The 27,870-nt window shown below is 42.1% G+C and overlaps 1 protein-coding gene across 1 annotated transcript in view; it reads left to right on the forward strand.

Annotated features, from left to right (window-relative positions):
* The window catches only part of ADAMTS3 (ADAM metallopeptidase with thrombospondin type 1 motif 3), a 294,692-nt gene extending 268,814 nt beyond the window's left edge, over positions 1-25,878 (forward strand). Inside the window, exons 16-23 of the mRNA XM_025198071.1 lie at positions 144-267; positions 4,803-4,883; positions 6,492-6,655; positions 7,314-7,479; positions 8,773-8,905; positions 11,922-12,129; positions 13,659-13,776; positions 23,034-25,878. Coding sequence (XP_025053856.1) covers positions 144-267; positions 4,803-4,883; positions 6,492-6,655; positions 7,314-7,479; positions 8,773-8,905; positions 11,922-12,129; positions 13,659-13,776; positions 23,034-23,617 — 1,578 coding nt within the window. The 3' untranslated portion in view covers positions 23,618-25,878. The remainder of the gene's footprint in view (positions 1-143; positions 268-4,802; positions 4,884-6,491; positions 6,656-7,313; positions 7,480-8,772; positions 8,906-11,921; positions 12,130-13,658; positions 13,777-23,033) is intronic.
* Positions 25,879-27,870: the final 1,992 nt, after the last annotated feature.

The raw sequence follows: 27,870 nt of genomic DNA on the forward strand, positions 1-27,870 counted from the left end.
TTCAAGTAACTGACACTTAAAATACATCTGGCTGGGTGAAATTTTCACAGTGAATTATTTTTATGAGTTTTTCTTCTGCAGTTACATTTGTAAGAGACCAAAAAACAACCCTTCCCCCCTTCCTTTTACTCTTCTGTCTGCAGAAAGTGGGCTGTGACAAGGAAATTGGTTCCAATAAAGTTGAAGATAAATGTGGGGTCTGTGGTGGAGATAACTCGCATTGCCGAACTGTAAAAGGGACCTTTACTCGAACTCCTAAAAAGTTTGGTAGGATTCGCCTTTTCATGCTTCAAGATATATTCCATATTATCGTTAATGCTGTGTTGTATTTATTGTTAATGTGGACTGGTCAGAAGGTGCTTAACCAAAGTTGGAAGATTGTTTACAAAAATTGTTTGATCTATAATGAAGAATTTGCATATCTTTTATAACAACAAAATATTAAGGATTTGTTTTCTCTTTGTTGAAGGACCTCTTGTAAGAAAATTTGGCTAAACTAGGACATCCAACAACATTATGTAGAGCACATTTGCTTATACAGAATGAAACATGGAATTGACTAAGTCCCTGTGTCTGCTTTTGTTTTTTCATTTTTAGTCATCAGATTGAGGCCTGATCCTGCAATTTTTATATCGATTCCCACCAGTTACTTTTTTAAAACAGTGGCTTCTTTGCTACCACCATGGCAATATAAAGGGACTTAAAAGGGGTTGTAAATATAAGCTAAGTCCATTTTACCCTTGTAGAAACCACAGCCTCAATAAAAATTGTGTCCAGCTGATGTCAGCCGTGCAGGAGCAGGGCCTTAAAGAGCCTCCGTTCATAGTATTCTTCAGTCTCTGAACACTGAGTCAGGGATTGAAAAATGCTATTTTAGTCATTCATTGTATTTTATTCAGTGTTGTTGTTATACCTCTTATACCTGCTTCCCTCCTTTCATAGCACTATGCATTGCATATATTTTATTTTAACACTTCTGAAGGAGTCATCTTGTTTGGTGGCTTATGTTTTCCACATCCTTCTCTTTAAATTGCGAGTGAAAACATTTCTGTGTAGAAGGTTTGATGTTTGTTATGTATGTCTTTGAATTTGTTCTTTATGTCTATTAATTTGGCTTTGTGTTGTAAACTCCCAAATTAAAATCCCTAGGTCAAAAAAACAAACAAACACCCAACCAAAATGCAATCAGCAATCATATAATTATTTTTGTGTCTTAAGTAAATTTGCAGCTTGAGAGCTAGACATAAATGTTTTTCAGTGGGATCCTCTTCTCATTCTAATTGTTTTATATGTTTAAAAACAAGTAGTTGAAACATGAGGTTCTATTAGCTGAACAGAAAAGATGTCAAGGTTCAGATTTTAAAAGTGGCCCAGGAGATTTAGCCACATACTCACCTTTACTACTTTATTTATTTACATACTATGCTCCCTTTTGTCCTGAAAAATAGCAATCTAAAATTGGGGTGTACGTCTTGAGTGAAGAAGCTGATTCCAAACACTTTTTAACCAAAATCTTGCTCTCCCTTCCTCCCCCCTTGTTGTGACTTCCCCACAAAAGGTGCATGTCTTATTTTGGGGAGGGAGGTGGGGGAGAGAGGTACAAATAATGGTAATGATAATGAATTAAAATCCCCTAGACTACTTTTAACATCTTAGCCTCATCAGTTAACTGTTGCCATAATGGATGGAGTATTATATTAAACACCCTCCCCTGATCAATGTGTGTCAAACGGTACCTCTCAGCACTTAAGCATACCCCCTATTGTAGTCAATGGCAATTGTGTTTGTCTACTGGCAGCATTGTCTCAATGCACTTAACTGGGGATGCCATCTTATAGCACTGCTGACTAGCATAATGATAGCAAGTGATGAGGCCTGCTGCATACATGAAAACGTGTTGTACACTCAGGGAAATAGAGGTATATCAAGCATTTGCCAAATGGTTACTTTTTTTACCAAGGCATCAAAATGAGGTTGAAATTATGAGCGTTCATATGAAGTTGACAACACGTTAAAGATTTAAAAAAGGAAATGTGAGTACAAAATGATATGAAGAGTATATAGTTTTAGAACTATATTTTGTAACATGCATGTATGTGTGCATGCATATTCATGTTCAGGCTTTTCAAAGCTGTTTGTTATGGTTTAAAAAAAAAACTTGTTCACTGATGGGCAAATCTTATCCATACTGCTAATGGTAATGTAGACTATAGAGAAATAGAACAAGGATCTGTCTCCCAGGCATACTGTGGAAAACAATTATGCAAGGGGGTACTTGCTGTACATCTTAGAGGGGCTTGGGCTGAAGCAGAAAGTAAGCTGAAGGAGAAGTCAGTAGTTGTGTGTCTGCAATTTAACTTGCATAGCTGCATATAGTATTAATATCAGCAAGAGGTGCTATCTAGGTGTACAACAGCATGAATGACTGAAAAAATCCATCAGTAGATAAAAAACCAGATTAAACCTAGCAAAAAAAGAAGTTAAAATGCATAAAAATGAAACACTACACGAATTCCACTGTAAAATATTTATTAACTACCACAGCCCATTGGGAATATAATTATTGCTACCAATTCTTCAGGCCAACTGAGTTATTCACTTGTAAGCTCCTTATAAAATACATGATCTTTTAAAATCTTGTTGGTTTCTACACCTTTTTTCCTGGCTGCTGCTCTATGTGGTGTCCTAGGTGGGAAATTTATTTATGACAGGGCTGGAAAACAGCAGATTGCAGCTATATACGTAATAATGCTTATTTCTGGAACCAGTAGCACTTCAGTATTCCAAAAGTCTGCAATTCAGTTCATTTGAAAATGACCAGTAGCCTTAGGAGACGATTTAGAAAGAGCAGTTCTTAATCAGTCCTTTCCAAGCTAATGATTCTGTGCTAACATTACTTCTATTGCTTTACAGTAATATTGGAAATATAATAATTAAACGGAATAATTGATCTCTTCCAACAGGGAAACATTTAAGCAAGAGGTGTCAAAAAGAAATCAAGTTGCTGGAAAATGAAATCTGCAAGTATCAAACTTAAAATCGCCTACCTGACTTTTTTTCCCATTCATGCTCAGTCTGACTTTCATTGACTATTAAAATTTGCCGGTTATTTCTAACAATAATGATTTAAATTCATTTTGTGCAAATAATGTAACAATGTAATTTGTACCTTGCATTTGTAAAATGCATCTGGCTGAAAATGTAGTCAATGAAACAGGAAGACTGGGCTCCCAGAACACTAATTAAAGACATTCTATTTAAGGGAAGACGAGAGGAGCATTCACGCTGCCCAAAGGAGCTCGCAATATTTCCCTTTCTGAAACAAAGGAGTCTAAAAATATTCTGGGTAAGTTTTACCCACTTGCAGAAAGATGGGCATCCATGACAACCCAGAACTTCCTTCAGTTCTAATTTCTGGCTTTTCTTTTACAGGTACTGCAAAAGAGCAGGCAAAGCTGTATGTTTCATATGTTTGAAACTTGACCAGTAAAAAAAAATTAGCTAATATTGCTTATGCAAATAAATGCCAGCCACACATCTCTTTATTTTCTTCATCAGTTTTCCAAGTAGCTGTATATATTACAGCATGTGAGCCAAGAGAAGAGGGAAACCTGTGTTCAACAGTGGAAATGTTGGAGCCGAATCATCAAACATGAATTATCAATCTTATTGTTATTTAATAGAAAGGAGAATCTAATTCTTTCCCCATCAGTTTATGCTGATTCTGCAAGAGGACTGCAATGTATAGATTTCATATTACAAGCAGGATGTGAGAGTGAGACATGTTAGTACAGCATTTTTTAAAATAAAACAGTTTATCAAAATGCTGTATATTAGCACTAAGATTTTATTAGTTTAATATACCTATCTCAAGATGAAAATATACCAAGAAATATGAAAATACTGTGCTTTAAAATAGCTAAAAGCTGGCATTCTTAAATGTGCTAAAAAATGTTCACTTCAGTCCTGACCAAAATATTGTCATTAGGAGAGGTGCAAAATTATTGTGGCCAGGAGTAGAGAAATAATTTTCCATAAATGTTTTTTTCCCTTTGTTGGAAAAAATATTACTTTGCCTGCTAAAATGATATTCTAAACCATTGATTTGTGGTTCACATTTAAATAGTAATAGTTCAGAATATGAACAGTCCTTTTGGAAAGAGCTTTTTGCTCTCAGTATTGGAGAGCTAATTAACCCTAATCCAAAAGTAGGCAATTACTGCATAGAGGGTGTTAATGTACGTTAAACAATACATTTTAAATTCATAACCATAATTCATTTGGTTTTAACTTCCCATGTAAATAATTCCTTACTGATTTGTGACAGTAGTTTATGATGGCTTGTTTCCACATTTCTTCGTATACTGTTATGTTTGAGAGAGTTAAGCAAATATACAATAAGAGATGACCCCCTTGCAATAAATTATGTAAACCTGAAGTCTTCAGCTGTGGCTGATAGGTAGATGACAGGTAGTGCTGTGTGTTTTAATTGTGAGAAACACAGGAAACATATATTTTTGCCTGAATTGTTAATTGTATAGCTTTCAGTCAATATAACAAGTAATTGGGTAATAGGTTTGTAATGAGTTTCTCTTTTTTCCCCCAAAAGGAGAAAAAAGTGAAAAAAATGTAATGGAATGTGTTACAAACCTATCTGTTCAGTTTCTTGGTGAAACTGTTTCTAGGTTTATGGATGCCCTATTCTGCAAGTAGGAGATGGATAATGTAGTGCTTTACTAACCATAGCTATTGCTTTTTGTTTCTTCCTTTGCTTTCTCCAATGACCACTACACATGCCAAAGGGTACCTTAAGATGTTTGATATCCCTCATGGTGCTAGACATGTGTTTATCCAAGAAGACGAGGCTTCTCCTCACATTCTTGGTAAGTTTTTTTTCTGTTTCCTCAGGTTTGGCTGTATGCATGAGGGTTAATTTGAATCAATAAGCCATGCATCAAAGAACCTGAGAAATAAAATAACAACCAAACTAAATGGAATCCTTGTGCTGGAAGACTGTAACCTGCTACAGACTTTGCTGATCTTTCTTTTTGCATTTGTTACTGCATTCACAGAACTGAGTCCTACAACACAAATTTAGTAAATATGTTTGCTTCTTGTCTGAATTTTCTAGAGTCATGAGTTGATGACGATTAGCCAGTATACAGGAGAGTATCGATTATCTAGAATAATTAGTGTCAGCATCATTCTTGTTAATCAGTTTTTCCAGATAATCAAACACCACAGTATGAACTACTGAAAACTATCATTACTATATTGAACAGAAAATATATGTCAAGAAGCCCAAGAGTGAGATTATAGGCTGTGCCTGCATGGGTCAGAGACTGAGGGGGTAAAGTGAACTCCATATAAGTTACCAGACATGGAACTTTGATCACATTGGCAGACACAACTTTCTTTCTTTCCTTCCTTCCTTCCTGGGGAGGGAAAAAAGCCAACCACCAAGAAGACTGGTGACCTGCAGTGGCGGTTGCTGCGTGGCATCCTACACTTTGACCCAGCCACCTCGATGGCCTGCCCCTTCTGCCTGGGGGTCATTGAGGGAGACCTCTTTCACACCTTCCTCGACTGTCCCTGCCTGTGGCCGCTCTTTGTCACCCTCAAGCTGCTGCTGCGGGCACTGGGCAGGAGCCTCTCGGAGAAGACCTACGCGTGCTCCTACCCATACTGGGCGGCCAAGCGGGGCGCCGTCTGCCTGGCCAATTTTCTACTGGGTCGGGCCAAGATGGCCATCCTCAAGAGCTGCCAGAACTGGCTTGCCGGGACCAACTCAGACAATGCCCTGCAAATTTTCGGGCTCCTGGTGCAGGCACGCCTCTCATTGGAGTTTGAGCATGCTGTGCTCTGGCGGGCAGTGCCCGCCTTTGAGGCACGCTGGGCCCTTGAGGGACCGCTGTGCCACATGGAGGATGGCCATCTTCAATACACGCTCTGATGTCATGACTGGTCTGGGCAGTGGACAGTGAAAAAGACTACCAGTTTCATTTTTCACTGAGTCATAGGCCCCTTCCTAATACATTAAGACCTGTGATCCAAAACTGAGTGAGGTGAAAGGGAGACTTCATTGACTTCAGTGGGTTTTGGGTCAGAGCTTTACACAATGCTGCTGTGTCTAGGTTGCAAACACTGTAGTGAAAGTTTCATTTGTTGCCAAAAAATAACTCAGAATCTGTTTCAAAATATGGGACCATTTCTTTTGGTTTAAGGGTTTGTTAAAGCTTATTTGTACAATACTGAAATACTTAAATTTGTACAATACTGTTTGGGGTCAAAAGTTACCTGACAGCATAACTGTTCAATAAAGGGTGACATCATAGATCTAATAAATACATCGTGCTGAGAGTCTGCCGTACATATAGTGATGTGAATTCAGTCATTTAGTTTTGTTGTGAGTTTACAAAAAAAATCAGAATAGAAGACAGACTCCCTCTTAAAACAAGAGGCACAACTGCCACTGTTTTTCCTCTCTTTAGCTATTAAGAACCAGGCTACAGGACACTATATTCTGAACGGCAAAGGAGAGGAAGCCAAGTCACGATCCTTCATCGATCTTGGTGTGGAGTGGGAATACAACATAGAGGATGACATAGAAACACTTCATACTGATGGGCCCTTGCATGATGCTGTCATTGTATTGGTAGGTTATGTAAAGTCATGTGTGTGATCAGTGTTGCTTGCACTGGATTAAAATATCACCACGCCTTTTTTTCCCCCCAGTAGACATTGCATGTGTAAGAACTGTCTGATGGCCTTATGCTCTGTCCATACAAACTAGAAGAGGAACAAGTTTGGAGAATAATTTTGCTTTGGTGTCCAAAGTTCAGTATCTATTCCAAAATATCATAAACACTTTCCTATTCATGCAGCAGTATCATGCTAACTACAGGTGTGATACAGTTTCCATGAGTATCATGGGCCACTGCATCCTCATCAGGGCTCTTTGTTAGAACCATGTTTGAGACGAACCCTTTCCTCCAGAACGGTGTATGAGTTTGGCCACAAGGCATAGCCAAACTACACAGAATAATCCAGCCTAAAATCCAAAGCTAGAAAGGTTCCAGATTTGCTCCTGTGTTAGAGATCTCATTTTGGGCTGTTAGTGAAATATTTTTCTTGTGTCAATCTTACTGATTTTACTAAATATAAATGAGAAAGATCAATGATGTTTTTGATCAGTGAGCACAGCTTGTGTTAATCTAAGAAACTCTACATTTCCAGGTGCTGATTTGCTAACATTGGAAAGAATAAATATGTGCTCTGGTGTCATGCCTTTTTTAATGTTTTATCTTCAATAGATCATTCCTCAAGAGAACGACACAAGGTCTAGTCTGACTTATAAATACATCATTCATGAGGATTCAGTACCAATGATCAACAGTAACAATGTACTTCAGGAGGAGATAGATACTTTCGAGTGGGCACTGAAGAGCTGGTCTCAGTGCTCCAAACCCTGTGGTGGAGGTAAACAGGCAATGGAACAATATCTAGTGATTAATGGGAAATAACAAAATATGAAAAAGCATACAAGATGCATAACACTGGCTGCTTTTTAAATCTTTGACTATTTGGGCCCAGTGGCGATGCCTAGGGGGTGCACATGCATCCCCTGAGAAGCTGCGCTCACTGCTTAGGCAATGGGCAAGGGGGGCAGGCAGGAGCGCCGGTGCCTCCCTTGCGAGCACCAGCTGGGGAGCGCCACAGCTGCTTTGCGATCAGTCGCAGGGGACTTTCCTCCCCTCCTCCCCCCTGGTTGGTGAGTTTGGCCACAGGGGGGACCTGCCCAAGTCGCTTACTGGTCACTGGGGGGGGGCCTACATTTCCAAGAGTGACAAGTAATTTTGAATACCTCAGTTTTGTAATACATAGGTTGGTATAGCTTAACTTTCTGATTTGTCAGAAAGTGTTTCACTACCTGGAGAAAATTACATACTTTTAAGGTATCTAAACCCCAAACCTGTGGCACACATGATCAGTTTAGGAACTATAGATCATGACATTTATTTCTTTGCTGTATTGACTTCAGTCAGGGTATTTGCAATACTCCTAATACTTAGAACAGGAAATACCAAAAATGGCTGACACAAGGTAGGGCAGTGTGGCACCTTAGACACTAACTAGGTCAGAGAGGAATGAGCTTTCACAGGCAACAGTCTAACAAAGTAGGTTGTTGCTTACAAAAACTCATTCTTCTGAAACAGCCTGTAAGGTATGACTTTAGACTGACATGGCCAACTGTCTATATGTTTATAAATGGCAAAGTATTTCACTACAGACAGTGAAAGAGTAGTCAGTGCTGTCCTGCATGGAGAGAACTAGACTGAGAACTAGGAAATGGGTTCTATTACTACTGCAGCCACCAACCTGACATATGATCTTGGGTAAATTATTTCTCCTTTCTGCACCTTTATAATCCCCTGGAAAAATTCTGTGGTTTGCATGATGTAAAAGATCAGCATGGTCCTTCTAGAGACCATAAATCTATGACAGTACCCTGATTTTAATGGAATTCATCCATAAGTTTACTAGTATATCTCAGTCTATACTGTTCAGTTATTTTGAACTTTGTATCCCCGAATCATTTTGTGATTGATATTGTAATATACAGCATTAGTATTTAAAGAGAATGTAAATGCCTTTCACATGTAGAATCATTAAATAGGGAGAAAAATATCTTTAAACAAAAAGTGTCTTAGAAGACCTGGAATCTTTTTCAATGGAACTTTGCACGAAGTGATTTTCTGAAATATTTTCAAGGTTTCCAATATACAAAATACGGGTGCCGGAGGAAAAGTGATAACAAAATGGTCCATCGCAGCTTCTGTGAAGCCAGCAAAAAGCCAAAGCCTATTCGTAGAATGTGCAATCTTCAGGAATGTACCCAGCCACTGTAAGTATGGCAGCATTAGGAAATTACCATATTTAATAGAGTTGGGAGCCACATGTCTGAGTTATGGGCTGCTGAGTAGGTGCAGAATGTTGTTCCGACCTCCTGGCATGTTTGCCATCAATATAAGAAAAGTTGATGGCCTCATTCTTACTGGACACCAGCTTTCATCCCAAAAGCATAGCAGGTACTAATAGTCACCAGCATTAGGACTCTCCATACAGAGGCTAAAGGCTGTGAGAGCAGGGACTGTGCATTTTCCTTCTCTCCTGTCCTACACAGCGATGCTCCATTCAGTTCAGGGTTAAGGCATGATAGTAGTAAAGTGCTTTCTTATTCTGGATAATATTCACTCTTGTTAAAGGGTCAGCCTTAAGCCCGCTGGAATAAAGTGGATTTGTGTAGTGCAGAGGATCTTAGGAAACTAGGGGTGGAAGGGACCTCATGAGGTCTTCTATTCCAGACCCCATGAATATCCCTGAGTACACCATCCCAGCTAAGTATCTAACCTGCTCTTGAAAATTTCCAGAGATGGAGAATCCACAGTTTCTGTAGGCAACCTGTTCCAGTGCTTGACCATCCACATAATCATCCTCATAATCTTCATAATCTCCAGCCAAAGTTTCCTCTGCTGTATCTTGAGGCCATTGCCCTGAGTCCTGTCCCCTACAGCTACCAAGAAAGTTCTGTCTTCATCCTCTTTATAATCTCCTTTTAGGTATCTGAAGACCATTATCAAATCCCTTCCCTTGAGCCCTTACCTGCACTTTTCTCTTTTTCAGATTTTTAGTCTAGAAAAAAACTTATGAAGAAAGCCCTGTGTAATCATTTTTTTTTTCATTTTCTTGAACTGTGGGGCACAAAACTAAACATAGTCCTCCAGGTGAGGTCTCAACAGTGCTGAATAGAGTGGAAGAATCACTTCCCTTGATTTGCAAGTGGCATTCCTGTTAATACAACCCAGTATGCTGCCAGCTCTTTTACAACAACAGCACGCTGTTGGCTCATTGTTGGCATTGTTGATTCATCTCTAGCTTGTGGTCCTAGGTCCTCCTTGTGCTGATCTTGTGCTGCTCCTCTGACTGTGGGTGAATATCATAGGGGCTACTAGTTTATTTCACAAATACTCAAAACAAAACAATCCTAGTAAAAGAAAACACAGTTTCTAAATAGGCGTAAACTGTATCCCTGAAACAGTTTCTAAATAGGCATAAACTGCAGATACTTCTATGACTGCAGGTCATGTAAACCTATCCAAGGTCACTTAGGCAGGCAAGCTTGTATATTTCTAATTGTGTGAAGATGGTGACATGGAAGTCCATGCAAACCTGACTGAAAGATGGATCCACATTTGAGTTGGAAGCCTGCCCCATGTCTGGCCCATTGTGGCTTCATTTCTGTTGATACAGGAGTTAACTCATTTAAAACTAGATAGGATTACATCTGCACAAGCTGCAGGCATACACGCTTGGTTAGACCTTTTGGGAAGGTCCCACAGAACTTACCTGGGATGAAACCAACTTAAAATGAACTAGTAGCTAAAAGAAAGCTGCAGATATCACATGGAATCATGCAGAGGATTATTAAAGGTTACTTTAAAAAAACCATTCTCCATTAAATTTTGTTGGAAGTATCTGGGCAGTGCCCCAAAACCTACCATGAATTTCACTCATGGGATAGGGACAGACATTTAAAAAGGCTAAGCCTGAATTGATTCGTTCTTTGCACGTTAGTCTAACCTGCAAAGCAGAAACCTATTTGGAGGTGGATAGACATTCCCTTTTCATTCCAGAAGTGCAGGCACATACCTGCAGTGGTTCAGGCTAGAAGCCAGGGGGCACTAGAGCAGCCCTCTCTTCCCTTGAAGTGCTGAGCTGGGGAGGGGCGCGGCCAGGCCTGGGCAGGGTGCTCTGCTTAGGGAGGGGTTTAAACCCCAACCCTGCCTGCACCATCTCACACTTTCCCCTGCTCGCTACTCAAGGGGCAGGAGTGTTGCCAGTCCCTAGCCCCAGGCTAACACACTGAGGCAAAGAGGGGATGTGCAGTGCATACATCTGTTGATGATACTAAGCTTTTCAATCTGCCTCTCCCTGTCTGAAAATCTGTCTGCAAACCTGACAGGGCTGCAAACCAGTAGGGGGGCTGATAAAACCAGTGTTATCAGCCCATCAGCAAAACAAAGACTCTCACATTAGTTCAAGTTCTTCTTAAACAGCTTTTTCCAAGGAAGGAAGGGAAGGACATTACCAGCTGCCTTGTTAATTAGCTCCAAAAGGCCCTAAGTGGACACTGTTCTATCTGTCTATCCCAGTTAAATTGGAGACACAGACACCGCTCAGCATTAGCTAATGTACCACATGCCTACGGTCCGTGGGGCTATGGGAGATGGGAGGGAGTGAGTGGGGAATCTCTGCTTAAGCAGCAAGCAGCGAGGGAAGCCAGGCAGACCCTGCTGTGCCTTCAGTCTCCCCTGGAGCTCTGGCTAGGGGTAAGAGGGGTGGGGCCTGCCTGTTCTTTGGAGCAGAGAGCGCGGCCTAGCCCAGCCCAGCTGCAAAGCATGTGGGGTGCTGAGGGACTCTGGTTTAACTTAAACCAGGAAGGGGTCTGGAACAGACTTTGCATAAACCAGTTTGACCCAAATCAGTTAGGTCTGATGCTACATTCAACCAGGTTTATTTTCAACCAGTTTTAGCCATTTTGAAACTAGTTTATGTGCACTGAACTTATGTTCTGTTACAAGTTTAACAAGTTTCTGATCACTTTCACTATTTTATGTGTAATGTCTGTCCCTAGCCCTGTATTACAAGTGTATATTGAATATGACTTTTCTTTCATCAGATTTTTGATGATCTGAATCATTTGTAATGGTGGTGAAAAACACTGCTTTTTCTATTGAGTGCTGTAAAAAGCAGGTGTTTTTATTTTAACCTGAATTTGTAATCATTTAGTTTGTTACTAGACAGCGCTGTGGATGAAGAGACTAACCATAGTATGACTATTTCATATTTAAACCATGCAGCTGGGTAGCAGAAGATTGGGAATACTGTACAAAGACCTGTGGGAGTTCTGGTTACCAGATCCGTACTGTGCGCTGTATTCAACCTCTTCATGATGGTGCAAACCGTTCTATTCATTTCAAGTACTGTAGTGGCGATCGCCCTGAGAGCCGCAGGCCATGTAACAGGATCCTCTGCCCTGCACAGTGGAAAGCTGGACCCTGGTCTGAGGTGGGGAGGCAGAATTATGTTATTGTCTCTACATCTTTTAGAGCAGACAGACATTTCCATAGCAATAAATAAATAGTTGTATATTTTGCTCTGGTGCCATATATCTGTGCAAATGCTGTATTTGGATTAAAGGTCTCTGACTGCATCTTATAGCATTTCAAAGATTTAAAAATTATCACAGTGACCTGGATGCACTATGTCATGACATTTCTAGTCCAGGAAGAGGAAAGGGCTCTTCAAATTTCTCCAGAAATTAATGCAAAAATGTAAAAAATTTGAGATGTCAATTTCCATCTGTAAAATGGGAATATTAGCGATGTTATGAGAATCAATACATTCAAAAAATTGTGAGGAGCTCAGACACCACAGTTAATGGAGACCATTTATCATAGGCCCACTCTACACATTACGGGTATCACACAATTAACTGGTTAATTGCACAATTCCCTTTAGATGAGCTATACATGCAAAGTAGCTGTCACAATAAAAAGCTCCAACCAGCTATAATATTAGACCTTGAAAATGTGTACTAACTTTATAGCTGGTTGCTGTCAAGCTTTAATTTGCACATGTAGCAGTTTCTTCTCTGAGGCTGGGTGCCCTGTCAGCTGACAGGGCTCCTAGCCATAGAGTGCACTATGCCCAGCCTGAAATCCCCCAACCCTGGGGATCATGGCTGCCACAATCCACGAAGCTTGGGGGTGCATGAAACCTACGTAGCTGTGACCAAGAGCCCCATCAGGTACAGGACTCTCAGTCCCAGTTTTTCATGGCCCCTGTGGCTGGGAGCCCCCTCAGCAAAGAGGGCTCCCAGGCATGGTGGCCTGCTTCTTGCCAGTGTAGGAGGAGGCCAGGATTGGGCTGTCCCTGCACTGGCAGTAAAGCGCGATTGGATCCAAAGCGTGATCCCACAATTGTGCAACCTGCCATGCACTATGGCATGGCAGGATGCACGATTGTGGGGATCATGCATTAAGTGCAATCATTCCTTTATCTGCATATGTAGAGGGGGCCATAGATGCATAAAGCAACCTTTATGGGGTCTGCTGCTCCTCCATTAGGTACCAGTAAGTTGTGGGAGCTCTCTCTCTCCTCCCACCCCCATCTGCAGTGCAGTACCCAGCACTGAAAAGGAAGCAAGCTGAACCAGGTAATGGGTTGGGGCAAACTATTACCCCCAAAGAAAGGTCAAATCAGAGCAGCAGTATCCATCCTCTCCAAGAATCTTAATATGACCCTTTCTGTTTCTGGGGCAGCAGTAAATAGCCCAGTACATAGCAAAATCCATGCACTGAATCAACAAGAAATATTGGAAGTACTGAAGAGAAAGGCCTGCTCTTCAGGACTATCCCTCAGGCAAACTCAGCCTCCCCAAAAAGCAAATAAAAGGATGGAATTTGCAGCATGCATCGAAAGTCAGCAAAACTGGGTTATTTTTGACTCCAAAGGCTTTGTAACAGTATGTGCAACATGTCACACATTGCTGTGAACCCAGACCATCACAGTAAAACACCTTGTCTGTCCTGTAGTGCTCTGTGACCTGTGGGGAAGGAACTGAAACCAGGCAGATCATATGTCGGGCTGGTGACCAGTGTAATGGAGAAAAACCTGAGTCAACGAGGGTTTGTAAACTTGCTCCCTGCAATGGTAAGTGAGTGTCTGATATAGCTGCAATGAGGCCATGAGAGTGTCAGTTTCTGTTGCAATTTTGTGATGCCTAAATACCATGGTGACAGCTATATGTGGGGAGGTGGCAAGAGCTAGGGTGTCATAAATGGGGATCCTGGTTTCCCTTGATAAAATATTGCAAATTTTCTGGTAAAAACCCCCAAATCCATGGTTAAAATGAACGCCCCCCCCCGCCCCTGCCCCCTGTCCTGCTGATGCCCCTCACTCCCCCCCATACATTTGACATAGGAGGCTGCTGGAATGCGCCAAAAAAGAGGTTTATTTATGTCAGTACATTTTAAAGTACTGACATAAGCCTTTTTTTGCCACACTCCAGCAGCCTCTGGCATCACATGTAATCTAATTGGCTGTCAGATCAGTATCAGCCGATACGGCTGGTTAATAATTGGCTATTGGTATCGGCCAAGAAAATCTTTTATCTGTGCACCACTAATACATCTGCATTGTGCCATGTAAATAAAGCTGCGTCTATTGAGAGTACACATTAATAATATTTTGGATACCAAGCTTAGGCCCATCCTAGGCATTGTGGTGCTGCAAAGTGGTAAATAACCAGTACCTTTCAAGCTTCATTCTGCAGATTGCACCCTTCACTTCTGACCTAAATTTTTATTTCATTTGAAAGATCTGTCAAACCAGCTTTTAGTTCTGCACATCAGTGACATAACTGCTGAATCACAGAGCAAAAGAACACACTTAGACTGCGTCCAGATAAGCGCAGACATTTGGTTTCCTGTGGACAAGTAGCAGCGGCACACCTTGCACCGCAGCTACTTGTCCCTGGGGAGCGCCTGTGCCATGCACATTTTGGCATGTGGCAAGTTACTCTGGGGGCTGTGGGTGAGTCTGGGGCCAGCACTGTGCTGGCCCAGCACCAGCAGCCTTGTTTGGGATTCTGGGGGCCTCCTGGGGCTGCAGCAGTGATGATCCTGCTGGTGGAGCCTGACTGACACCTGCAGCACGGCTTTGTGTGGCCTGGCTCCACTTTTCAGCAGCATGCACTGCCCTTGCATGTGTAACGGGTGTCTAAAGTCTGTGTCTAGCCTCCATAAACATGTATGTATGGCCAGTTTTTTTTCCCCAGGGTATTGAGCGTTCATCACCTGCTAACATCAGGAGGTGGCACAGGTGCTCAGAACTCTGGAAAATCAGGATGCTATGGATGTTTGTACCATTTCCCCCAAAAGATTTTTTGAAGCATGCCCCACCCACCTGCTCCTTCTCACACCTGCTAACCCTGGAACTGCAGTGATAGTCTCTCCATGGCCATACTCTAAGCCAGCCATTCTCAACCTTTTTAGACTTAAGACAGACGGCCTTTGAAAAATGCCATCTCTTACCTTTCATTGGTTGTTTGACTATGGATAAATAATAAAGCAATTCCTTTGTGTGCAAAAAACTGAAGCCACAGGAGGTCCAAATGCTTTCTCACTATAGATTCCTGTTTGAAATCTCTGGGTTTATATTGTGAATCATGCGTGGGTGTTTAAGGGCCATCTGGCATGCTTGCACTATCCACTTATTGAAGGTTGCTCTGGATAGGGGCCCTAAAAATGTTGCTAATGCCCTTAAATCTGTAACTGTCAAAGGAATAATAGCGGTGGTAGTTTGGGAACCAGTAATTGGTCCTTCTGCCTGTCCACTGGACGCAGGTTCTCTAGTTTCAGTGGTTTATTGCCTTTTTATGGCATCCACTGCGGGCAGGTAATTATTGCACACATCCACATCCCAATTTTTATTTAATAATTCTGGTTCCAAATCTGGGGTATCTTTTGGGACCTCCCCAGTGATGACAGCAGCGACTTGTCTGTTTGCAAATCCCAATTTGTGCCTCAGATGCTTGATTATGGACTTGCACCAAGTGTGATTTGCTGATGCCTGTCCTTGCTCTAGTGTTAGTTTCTTTATCATTCCTTGTAGGAATTAGACCTCTTGTTCTAGTTTTGCCTTTTCTTCAGCTACTGTCTTAAGATTTTTATTGTCCAACATGGTTTATCCTAAAACATCATGAAGGGTTTGTAGCTGTGAGTGTGTACCCCGTGCTGCTATTTTTAGGGTGTCTAATTCACATGTCGTCTGTGTGAGCTGTGCGTCTCGCAACACGAGTGCCTCCTGACAGTTAGACGGAAGTAAAGATTTTTAGTAGCTTCCCATAAAAGCTACATAGCGGCAGCTTCCTTCTTTGTGGAGTGTGGTGGTATATCATATATCTGCATATAGTTTTTAAGTTTATCTTCTAAATCTGCAATGGTGCAAGCATCTGCTGCTGCCTGCTTAGTTCATGGGCTATGCCCAAACTGCTGCAGCATCTGCTTTAAAAGGCTCACATCCTGTATATATGGCAGGGGATTTTTTACATCTGCTTCACTCTTTACTGATTTCCTTTTAAACATCTTAGCTCTTAGCTTAAGTAATTGGTCCTTCTGCCTGTGTTAACAATTGGCGACTCTGCTGAGACACAAGGGCAGTAACCTGACCGATCAGGGAATTTGTTGATGCAGAGTGATCTGTTCTAGAGGGGTTAGCTGAGATTTGTAGTAAGGTACAGCTGTATGGTAATTGTAACTAGGGTTGTAAGTGTTGAGCAGGAGATGATGTTTGTTACTGCTGATCAGGAGACTTTGTTTGTCTGGGTGAGGCAAAGTAGTGTACATGTTACATGTTGTCGTCCACTTAGGATTAAGAACCTCCTGTTGTGTTTGCAATAGGAAGCTAGAGAACAGAGAAAGTCATCCGTCTTCTGGAAAGGCTGTGTGAATGAACAGGGTCCTTTGACTCTAGGGTCCTTGAATGGTTTGCAAGAGCAGTTGTGTGTTTTCTGTGGAGTTTGTAAGTGTAGATTACAAGTGCAGGTTATGGCAAGGCAGTATGTTATGCAGACAGTGCAGCTTCAGAGAGATCAGAGACAGTTAGAGGAATGTGAGACAGATACTCTAGGATCCTGTGTGCACCAGAAAATAAAGGCAGAAGGTGGCACAGAAAGAGACAGGGTATGTTACTGGACTATAAAATGCAAAACAAAACTTCTTGATAGGCTATAAAATAACTGCAGAGTGTCTACAAAAATAGTGCATCATGCAGAGAATCACCTCCATGACCTCGCAGAGTTCAGCCATGCCAAAGATCAAGAAGGCTAAATTAATTGTTTGTTTTGTCAGCATTTTCTTTTCTTTTCTTTTCTTTTTTTTTCTTTTCTTTGTGTTAAATATGTATTTTAGGTTGTATAGTAAAAATAGTAATGTAACATAGTTTTATTAATTCCTAGAATTTGTGCAGAAATTAGGAACACAGAGTGAAATGATGAAATAGGGAGGAAGGCCAGGGCCTTCCTGTGCAGACAGTATGCCTGGTTTCCATGGTGGGTTGGAAAAGTCCTAACTTTTGGCATTTCTCCAGCCTTTTACAGGATGGAGGGGCACTAGCAGTGCTACAATGGCACCAAGCATCCAGTTGAAACAGCAAGAAAGCATTTCCCTGTATACAAGAAGGGTAAAGTTGCCAAGGACATATCTAGTCCTCAGAAATTCTGACCAAAAAGTATTTTTTCTGATCTGAATAGTCAGCTTGACAATGAGATAAAATACTGACTGCAAAGCAACATGTTACCTGAAATGCTGTGTAAAAAGTTGGGTAGGCATCTCAGGCCATACATTCCCCTGTCCCAGTATGTGAGGCCTATTTAAACCTAACTGGCTAAAATTCAGTTGCCAGGCTAGGGAATGCTGAGGCAAGAGACCAAGTTAGAGGGGGTATGGGCAACATGTGAACAATGGTTAAGGGCTCATCGCGGTGTCCAGCCAGCTGGAGCCCATGATCATAAATGCCATCATACTTTTCCCAGGGTGACTGCTAGAGCTCCTCCCCAAAAATCTCATGAACATTCCAGATGATGCCAGTAATTATGCTCCAGTATAGTGTGAAAATATATCTTCAAAGATGGGATATGATGGCTTAAAAATGGTATTTAAAGGCCTGTTTTTTTTAGGAATTGGCTTATAGGTATAAATATATGCATTATAAGGGGTCAAAATGGATAGCAGGGGTTAAATGGATTTCTAAAGAGCTTGGGAGACGCGCACACAGCTTCTCATGGCCCTGAAAGTAGATGGGCTGTCTAGCACAACAAGGCCAACAAATGGACACAGCCTGAAAATGAAGGGGGACATGCCATGACACGGGATTACAGCCTTCAACGCAGATGCATTGTCTAACACAACAAGGACACATAGTCTAGGAAATAGCCTGGGAAACAAAGGAAGTATGTACCATACTGTCCCATAACATGAGATAAGTGACCCCAGCAACAAGGCCTCAGAGAGCAGGGGGGCCTAAGTCCCAGTTTTGGGGGAACAAACCAAATTAGGAGAAGGCCTGGAAGGCTACGTGGATGTGTGACCACAGAGACAACCAACCAGAGATAGCCACGGATGAAAAGTCATCAGGAGTCATCAAGGGGGAAGGAGAATACACAAGCAGAGACTTGAGAGTAACAAAGGGTCCTTCTTGTTCCTCCCATCCCTCCCAGTTCTTTCTCAACCCTCCCTTTGTCCCATCCCTCCCTGTTTTGCTCTCTGAGAGGGATCCCCATCCCTGTCCCCCAGGAAGGGTCCCCAAGGCCACCATGGACCAAGGGCATACTAGTAGCCCATCTCATGCACCCCACTGGAGGGTAGCAGTGGGCCTGGGCATCCCACCTCCAAACTGCTGACACCTAAGAGAGAGAGCCTCAGAGTCGAGCCTGCATCCTAACCAGATGTATTTTGACTCTGATGATAGCCCTACGATTGGTAGATATAGAATTGTTTGATTGTTTGTATTGTTGCTTTTTTTTGTTCTTACTCTGTATCAGTAAATTCGCCTATTATCAACTGGCAGGTGTTGTGGTCGGGTTAAGGGTTGTGCCCGCCTGGAACAAAGGTGTAGATACTGGGTCTAAATACAGTGTCAACAAGGAGACAGAAAATATTTATGAGGTAAAACAGCTTACATTTACTCATGTTTGTTGTTGTTGGCTATCGCAGACTAAAACAATCTTCAGAGCCAACTGTAATAAACTGCTGACCTTCCACTCCAACACTGCCTCCTGACTGGTATAATTTGTGTCTGAGACAGCACACACCTGGCAAGAGTGCTGTACAAAAGCTTTGTTCCCCTCTCAAATTAAATACCCCTACCATGTAGCACTCTAGCACCAAGCTTAGTCACTGCTTACATCACCAGAAACAGGGACTTGATCCTAAGGCCTAGCATTAGCACCTTGCATTGGGAGTTAATTTCATTCCAAGTTAAGTGCTCCCTCTGTTTTTATTTAAGTGCTTGTTTGAACCCATCACCAGGTCCATCACCAGCATATCCAAGCACGCAGACAGTTTGTGCTTACCCTGAAGTACCATCATCACTGGGACGTTTATAAATTCCTGGACTGATAGTTTAGATAGAGTAGAAAAGAGCATACACTGGGCACAACTACACAAGATGCGTTATTGTGCGTTAGCCTAATTTAATGCACATTATGGGCATGCATCTACACATGTGTGCCCTTCATGCACGTTAAAAATAGCAAAATTAGGCTAATTGTGCCTTAAATTTGATACCTGCAAATGCAGATATCAAATTTAAGCATGATTAGTTAAAGTGCATTAATGCATGTGTAGATGCAACCTGGTACTATCTTTACTGCCAGGTGTGCCCAGCCACTAGAGGCACATGGCAGGGCTGCAGGGACTAACTTTAGTGCACTAACTTTAGTGCCAAGTCCCTGCATGTGCAGACCCCTGCCACTTAATGTACATTAAATTTAGTTGTGCTTAAATGCACATGTAGACATGCCCATTGAAGCATTGAGAAACACCTGTTCAACAAATGAACAAGTGGCAAGGAAAGTGCAGTAAGCCATATGGAAATATTACAGTGTTGAGCAGTACAAGTACTAGATGATTTTAAGTACAGCAAACACTGAGCTATAGGAAGATGCTGTACAATAAGGCAAGCATCAGTTCATCAAGCCAAATCCAACCCTGCTGTGGCAAGCTAGAAACAGAGTATGGACAGACACTCTGTCCCGAATGTTCTGCATTTCTCTGTATGTACAAGATCATGTTTGTGGGTGCCCTGCTCAAGGATTTGAACCTTATTTTTTACTGTAGGGGAAATTCTAAAAGTTCAAAATGCAGTCTGATATCCAGGTTCTCTAGCTTTCAACCTGCTTGTATTGATATTCCTTTAGGGTCATATCTTACATACACTATCTGCTTTGCACTATAATTCTAATGCGACTTGCAAATTTCTGTCCAGTTATGTTTCTCTGTTCTGTAATCATGATCCATGTAGTTCATTTATTTCAGAATGTTGGGTGAGCTTGTTATACTCACTAGAGGGTAGTGTAATCAATTTGCTATCAATTTTTCACTTGTACAATAGTCTTAATTACTGTTACACTTATTGGCTCCTTACCCCTAGACAGGAGAAGATTTAAATCAAAGAGTCAATTTCTGATCAGTGTCAGGATTATTGAGCCGCTTGCAAATTGATTTGATCGAGTTCCTTCTGGACTCTTTTTTCATGTAGCTGCCTGTCATTGTGGAGGACTGTGCCCAGTGACCCAGGTGCTCTCATCCAGTGCTCCATTCATATGATAAGCCTGATGACAATGCTTGTGGTCCACCTATGGGAGGTCCTGAACTCTCACAGTTTAGTATGTGTGAAGGTTAGTCCCAGTCCTGCAAACAGGCAAAACCAAGTGACAGACTTATGTGTAGATCTTTGCAGACACTTGATCAGAATAGCCTGAGATACCCATGAATCATTTTTGTTTTGACACCGTGTGCAACCACTTTCCTTGTTGGTTTGGTGTGATGAATTCCATTAGGTGTTCCAACTTGTAGCCTCAAAATATATCTTCCAGAAAGGAATCAAATCTCATGCACTAGGTATGTAGGAAATTTGAGACACATATTTGTTAAAGGTATTGCCTTGGTCATCAGCAGGGATCCTGGCTTTCTGTGTTTAAAGATCACTAATTTTCTGGTTACAAACCCCAAAATCTGTGTCTCTTTGTGATTAAAATGAAATGCCACTATATATATATAGAGAGAGAGAGAGAGAGAGAGAGAGAGAGAGAGAGAATGCCTCAATCACTATAATAAATTCTAAATACCTATAAATTTGGGGGGTTGATTTTGGGTTTTTTATCATGGAAAATCAGAGCTCCCCCTCCCCCCTTTGCTCACCAGGACATGGATCCAGCTGTGGCTGTCCCCCACCACTGCTTTGTGGCACTGAGGAGCCCCAATATGCTGGTAGCCTGCCCGTGCCATTGCCCCTCACTCCCAAGGCACAGCCCCTAGCCCTGCTGGTGCCCTGCACTCCCGACCCACAGCCACCTGGCCCCACAGCCACCTGGCCCTGCCAATGCCCCTCAGGGCTCACAGCTCCCTGGCCCTACCTGTGCCTCTCACTCCCAATCCACAGCCCCCTGGCCCTGCTGATGCCCTTCATTCCCCCCCCACAGCCTTCTGGCCCTGCCAGTGCCCCTCACTCAGGACCCACAGTCCTCTGGCCCTGCCAGTGTCCCTCACTGCCCACTCACAGCCCCCTGGCCCTGCCAGTGCCCCTCACTCCCCACCCACAGCTCCCTGTCCCCACCAGCCTTGCTGGAGGGGGCCACCAGCTGTCAGGGGTATGAGGCCAGGGACCCAGGTTGGCAGCCCCTTGCGCCCCACAGCAATGCCTGAGCCATGACTGCCACCCGTGGGAAGCAGTGGCTGCTGTGGCAAGCTAGAGCACAGAGCCCAGATCCCCCTCTCCCATGGGTGGCATGGCTGAAATGGAACCCTTGGGAGCGAAGTGGGAAGGATGTGGGCTGGCATCCATCGGCTTGAGGCTCCCTGCCCTGCTGCCCTCTCCCCATGGTCTCCACAGCCCAGGAAGCGGGACCCAGCATGGCAGGGCAGGTTAGGGAGGCTCAGTGCCACCACTGGGAGCCCCGTGCCACCAAAGTGCCCCCTGCTAGCCAGGCAGCAGCGGGGGGCACAACCCCACACTACTGCTGGGTGGGCAGGGAGTGCCTCGCCATGGCAGTGCAGGGCTCCTGACAGTGACACTGAGCCTCTCTGCCCCACCCCACGCTGCCCTGCCACACTGGGTCCCAGCTGCTGGGCCACAGAGGTCCTGTGGGAGGGCATCAGGGAGGGGAGCCCCAGGCCTACAGGCACCAACCTGAATCCACCCCCACCCTAGGCACAAATCTGAGGAACACATACCCCCCCATGCCTCTCCCTGGGAGTGCACACAGTGGCAGGAAGCCAGCCGCCTGCTGCAGCCCAGCCAGGCCCTGTGGCCACACATTCCCACCCCAGGCCCCATGTACTGCCAGACTGGGCAGCATCCCCAGCCCCATGTGCATATGCATGTGGCACCCCCTGCCTGATTGCCCTCCCCACAGCCCCTTGCAGGCTGGAACTCTGACAAATTGCAAGGGGAAACCTGCTGTTTCCCTCATTGTTCTCCTTTAAAGGAGAAAAATCTGTATTTCTCTCTTTAAACAGAGAAAATCCCTGTTTTACTGCATTCTTCCATGGTGAATGGAAAGCCCAGATCCCTGGTCATTAGTTTTGTTTAGGTCACCAAAGGCCTCAGAAATGTAGTTTATTTAACAGCCAACTTGTAATTATTTTCTTCTTCTTTTTTTAACATACAAAAGTCATCTTTGAGGAATACTGCCTGTGATTTAATTTCTTTCCAGGAAGCTCCATTTTGAGACCAGAGTTGTTGACAGCTGTCCTTAGGCCAAAATATGAGAAGATTTTGTGATGGGAAGGGAAGGGGGAGGGTCAAATATAGCTGAAGTGTTGGATTGTACATCTTTCACGGTTTGTCAGAGCTGATAAATCTTGCAGTGAATTATTCTGTGTGTACTGCATCTGGTATTCCCCAGCCACTGGACACATCTTTCTGAGCTTGAATAGATCTGTTCCTCCCTCCTGTTCAAGGAAGTCAGCACTTTCAGCAGTAGCCAGTGATTTTTAGGTGCCTGACTAGAGACAGTTAAAGGGCTTGGTTTTTAGAAGATGGCTCCTGAATTTGTTCTGAAGCTCAGGATCCTTTCTGGCAATTCAGGCTGGGTACCTAGAGTTGTGAATTACTTTTGAAAATGTTGGTTAGTTCCATGCTTTCCTTCAGCCTCCTCTACCACCTTGTGCTTTTTATTTTTGCAGATGAGCCATGCCTGGGAGACAAGTCTATATTCTGTCAAATGGAAGTACTTGCACGTTATTGCTCTATCCCTGGCTATAACAAACTGTGCTGTGATTCCTGCAGCAAGCGCAGTAGCACCCTTCCACCTCCTTACCTTACAGAAGCTGCTGGAATTGAAGAGGAAGTGATGTTTGATGCTAGTGACCTGCCTAGGACTCTGATGATGCCAACATCTTTAGTACCTCATCACTCAGAATTCACACCTGAAAAAAGAAGCTCTTTGGGGAGAATGCCATTTCTGGAAGAGGACATTGATATACATATTTCACCATCATACAGTAAGCCCAAAGGTGTTGAATCACCCCAGAGGAGAGTAAACCAAGCAGGAAGTAAGACTTCCAAGTTAATTGCAACACCATATCAGCCACCTATCAAGATTGGCAATCTGGGTTCCTATAATGCCTCAGCTTTGGCAGCTGTTGTTCCTGGGGTAGCAGATAGCAACACTTCCGTAGGTACTCTGCCTCCATCTAGAACCTCAAGGAAAAACGAAAAGCCTGTTGACAAGAAACGCCTTTTGAGGCCACCCACTTTGGAAAGATGAAAGTTAATGCAAGAAAGAAACAATACTAGAAAGGGGGATGAGGGGAGTTATATTTTTGTTTTGTTTTTGTTGGTTTGTTTGTTTTATTGTTGTTGTTCTGGACACCATGGTGCATGCTGCTTTCCAAAAGCAGAGCTCTCTGCAGATCAACTCTTTTTAGTTGTAAATGAAAAGAACTAAAAGTGCTGGTTCACTTTCTAGTTGCTTCCATCCTCCGTCTCCACACATTTCATTATCCGATTAGCTTGAATGCATTGGAGGAAAGCGCCATAGATTAGCACCACAACGATGACAGGAAGTTACTGGGTGTATCGGTCATGCTTTAGTACAGGAGACATGGCCAGAGCCTATGGGTGTTCATTAGCTAGTTGTTGTTTTAAAAAAGATCATGTGTAAAGGGAGAGGAGAGGAAACCCACTACCACAAGAGGTATCAAAGTTTACACTTTTTGAAAAAAGTTTTTTGCAATGGAACAACAGAATCCATAAGACTTGTATTGCTAATTTATCTATATAAATGGATATTGTACGAGCAAATTTGCAGCTGTTGTGTAAATACTGTATATTGCAGAAAATCAGTATTATTTTTAAGAGTTTTGTGTTGTCAGACTGTTGTTTACCTATGTTACGTTTCTGGACAATTACTAGGTGCCTGCCATTGCATACTGCCTTATTTACATTTCATGAGTTGATTTTCAAAGCAGCATTGTCATAAGAGGAGGAGTTCTGTTTTAGATGGACTTACAGCTACTGACATTAAAAAGATTTTTTTTTTAATATCAACAATGTGATGCTTCATTTTCGAAAAGGAAAAAAGTGCAGACTTACAGGTTTGAGCCTACTCATTGGCACCTGTTAATTACAAGTAGGTTTAGCATCTTCACAATTTTAGTCAGAGGTATCAGAAAATGATAACAAGTGCCTGTGAAAATACACAAACCCTGCTCGCCTGTACCTGTCAGACATTCCTTAGATACAAAACAATCAGTGCCTTTTCTTAATTTTCTTTTGTCTTAAAAGGACAAATGAGTGCAGGAAAGGAACTGTGTATCACCAAACAGTACTATAGTGTTCACAAAACAAAAATGAGCTGGGTTTTCTGGATGATCTTTTTGTTTTTCCTGAAGCTGAAAAAATATCACAAAGCTAAAGGAGGCACTAACCAGAAGTAGCTGTAAGACCTAAAATGGAGTTTTTTTCCTGTTTAAAACATTGATTTAAAGGTGAGAGAGATATTTATTTTTCAGCATGGTTCACTTTGAAATCCTCACAACCACAATGCATCTGACTGCAATAGTTTACTAGTAATTTATGTCAACAGCCATTTTGTTCAGTTAACCCAGTCATGCTCTCTCCTGTGTTGCTGTAAAGTACTTGTATATAGGATCAAGAACTAAAGATATTTATTAAAAATAAAATTCTTGATAGTATTTTATGTACTAAATATTTACACTAATAGCAATGACTTTTTTTGCTAAGATAAAATACAGAGATGTAATAAACACCTGTACATGCTGTGTCATATGAATAGAACAGAAATTTAAGCTAACTAAACTACTGTAGACAAATTGTTGGGCTAATTATTTTGGAAAAAAATATTGTGACTTTTTTATTACAAGCATCTTTAGCTTTTAAAATAGTTTACTGAAGCTTGACGTGCAATTTTTATTTCTACAAAAAAGTCCTGTTGAGGAAACTGTTTAATAAAACAGTGAATTTTTAGCACTATGAAATAGATTAGGACTCCATGGATGATATTTGGGAAATGGACAAATAAACATATCAGGTAATTTTGTAGAATCATTGAGGTGAAGTCAGAATGCAAATCCGTGTCAGGAGACTTTATTGTCAACTAGAATGTAAATAAATTACACCCACCTCCCCAACCTAATAGCATAGTTCACACTATGTAAGATCTGTCTTGCATTATGACGTTTGTAATCTAACCCATGGAAGTATTGACTTGATGCCTCTAAAGAATTGCTGCTACCTTTATGCAAGGCTTTTGAAGGTCAAAAGAAGTTAGTGTTAAATAGATTGTATAGCAGACAATCCCTAAGCGTCGAACAGATGAATAGGATGTGTGTTTATTCCCCTGGAATTCCCCAGAAAGTCAAATTTTCTTTCTCTCTATCTTTACCTTTCACATATATACAATATGGATGTAGATACTCCTTGTACCTTTTTTGCTTCCTTTTCTACCACGCTATTTTTCTTTCATTAAAGTGTACACTACTGATACTGTTTGTTGTATTGGGGAGCTCATAGCAATAAAAAAATTAATGTAACATCTCTCTTTAGTTTGGTTTGTTGTTTAATCGCCACTTTGCAAAGTGGAGGCAGATCCACATCCTTTCTTAACTCTTTGTTAACCCATTAAAATGTAAGTCTCAACTAATTGTATTTCAATCCATTATAGAAATAAAGCTTGCCTTTTTTCCAATCTGGAAATAGACAGCAAGATCCAGGATACGGAGATACAAGCACAAAAGATGGAAGGCCAGTTTCTCCTTGATTCCAATATGAGCTAAGTATAAGAGGGAAGAGAGGCTAGTATGGCTCCATGACAATGTGGACCAACAGGTACCATCCTTGGTTTCATAGTTGGTAGGGTCGGAAGGGACCTAAGCAGATCATCAAGTCTCACCCCCTGCCATGGGCAGGAAAGGATGCTGGGGTCAAATGACCCCGACTAGGTGGCTGTCTAGCCTCCTTTGGAAGACCCCCAGGGTAGAGGCGAGCACCACTTCCCTTGGCAGTTGATTCCAGCTCCTAGCCACCCTGACTGTGAAGTAATGCCTCTTCTAGATCATTTCCACCCAGAGGAGATGAATCATTAATGGAGGAGGGTCCACTAACAAACGTATCCTTTAACTCATGTGCGAGCTTTGTCAAGGGTGATTGGCTGAAATCAAGTAAGTTATTTTTGTGAAAGCACCAGTGTGGAAAAGGCATATTTTTTCATTACACCTTTGAGTCTCATCTTAAAAGTCATATCCTGTGGCATAGCTAAGCAACATCAACTGGCACAGATTGTATCAGCCTGCTTAACTAAATGTATTCTACTGTCTGGTTTCTCTGTTACAATTTCTGATGGAGAGTTCATTTTTGCAGTTACAAGGGAAATATACGACCTTACACTTTTTGCCTATAATGTCTATAATGGTCTACAAGAAGCATAATGATACTTTTGACCCCTCAATCAGAATTGATATTCCTCAACATTGTACTTAGGAAATAAGCCTTCTCTGTGGAAATGATTTTCCCCTTGTGTTTGATGCCCTTCAGTTCATGAATCACTTGATTACTAGAATGAGATGCAACATGCTGATTGAAAGCTTCTTTATAGGCAGATGACCTGTACACTTCAGAATACTTTTCTATTCTTAAAAAAAAAATCTTGACATAGTTAGGGGAAGGTGGGGTTTATTTCCAGTTCTGCCATAGATCTCTTACATAATGCTAGATAACTAACTTCCTCCAGCCTATGTCGTGATTCGCCATCTGTGTGTGGGGACAGTAATATTTTATATGGGGGGTGTTCTGTAGGTAATATTCATTAATTAGATACTTGGTGACAAGGCATATACAAGTAGTGAAATGCACTTCTTCCTTTCCAAACAGACATTTTCTGACAAGAAATTTTTCCCATTATCTCTGTTTTTTCTCCATCATCTATGGTATGAATCTTCCTAGAAAGGAAGGAACTAAAGAATTGGGTGAAGCAGAGTGACAAAGAGCATGCCAAGCAATCAGCTGAGTGACTGAGAGGAGTAAGGACATACTGAAGAGGATGGTGATTGTGGGCCACTGCACTTGAAAGCACAGATGGTTCTACGATGGATGGTGTTGAGGTAGTTGTTTCTCACAAATTTCTGGCTGTTATCCCTAATCTGTATGCATGAGGGTAGGGGGTCAGAGGGGGTGGGAGTGTGTTTCTCAGGAGCAGGACTGTAAAATCCAACATTGCTGATTTATTATTCCTTATCGTAATTCCTGATGATGTTTTTCAGAGAAGTAGTGGGGGGGAAAGGTTCATTCCTTGCTCTAAAGACCTGATGGCCTAAACTAGACAAGTATAAAACCTGAAGGTAAGGAAAATTTGAGAAACTTTAAGTGTAATGTGTAACAAAACTCTAAGATGCAGCTGGGCTGGAATGAGCTTTCAAATGAGAATGGAAGAGTATGAATTTTACACAGAAAAAAGGTTTCAGTGAGGGGATTTGAAAGTAGAAGTGACAAGGTTGAAGCATG

This window comes from Alligator sinensis, unplaced genomic scaffold (assembly GCF_000455745.1).
Source record: "Alligator sinensis unplaced genomic scaffold, ASM45574v1 scaffold222_1, whole genome shotgun sequence".
Taxonomy (NCBI): domain Eukaryota; kingdom Metazoa; phylum Chordata; order Crocodylia; family Alligatoridae; genus Alligator; species Alligator sinensis.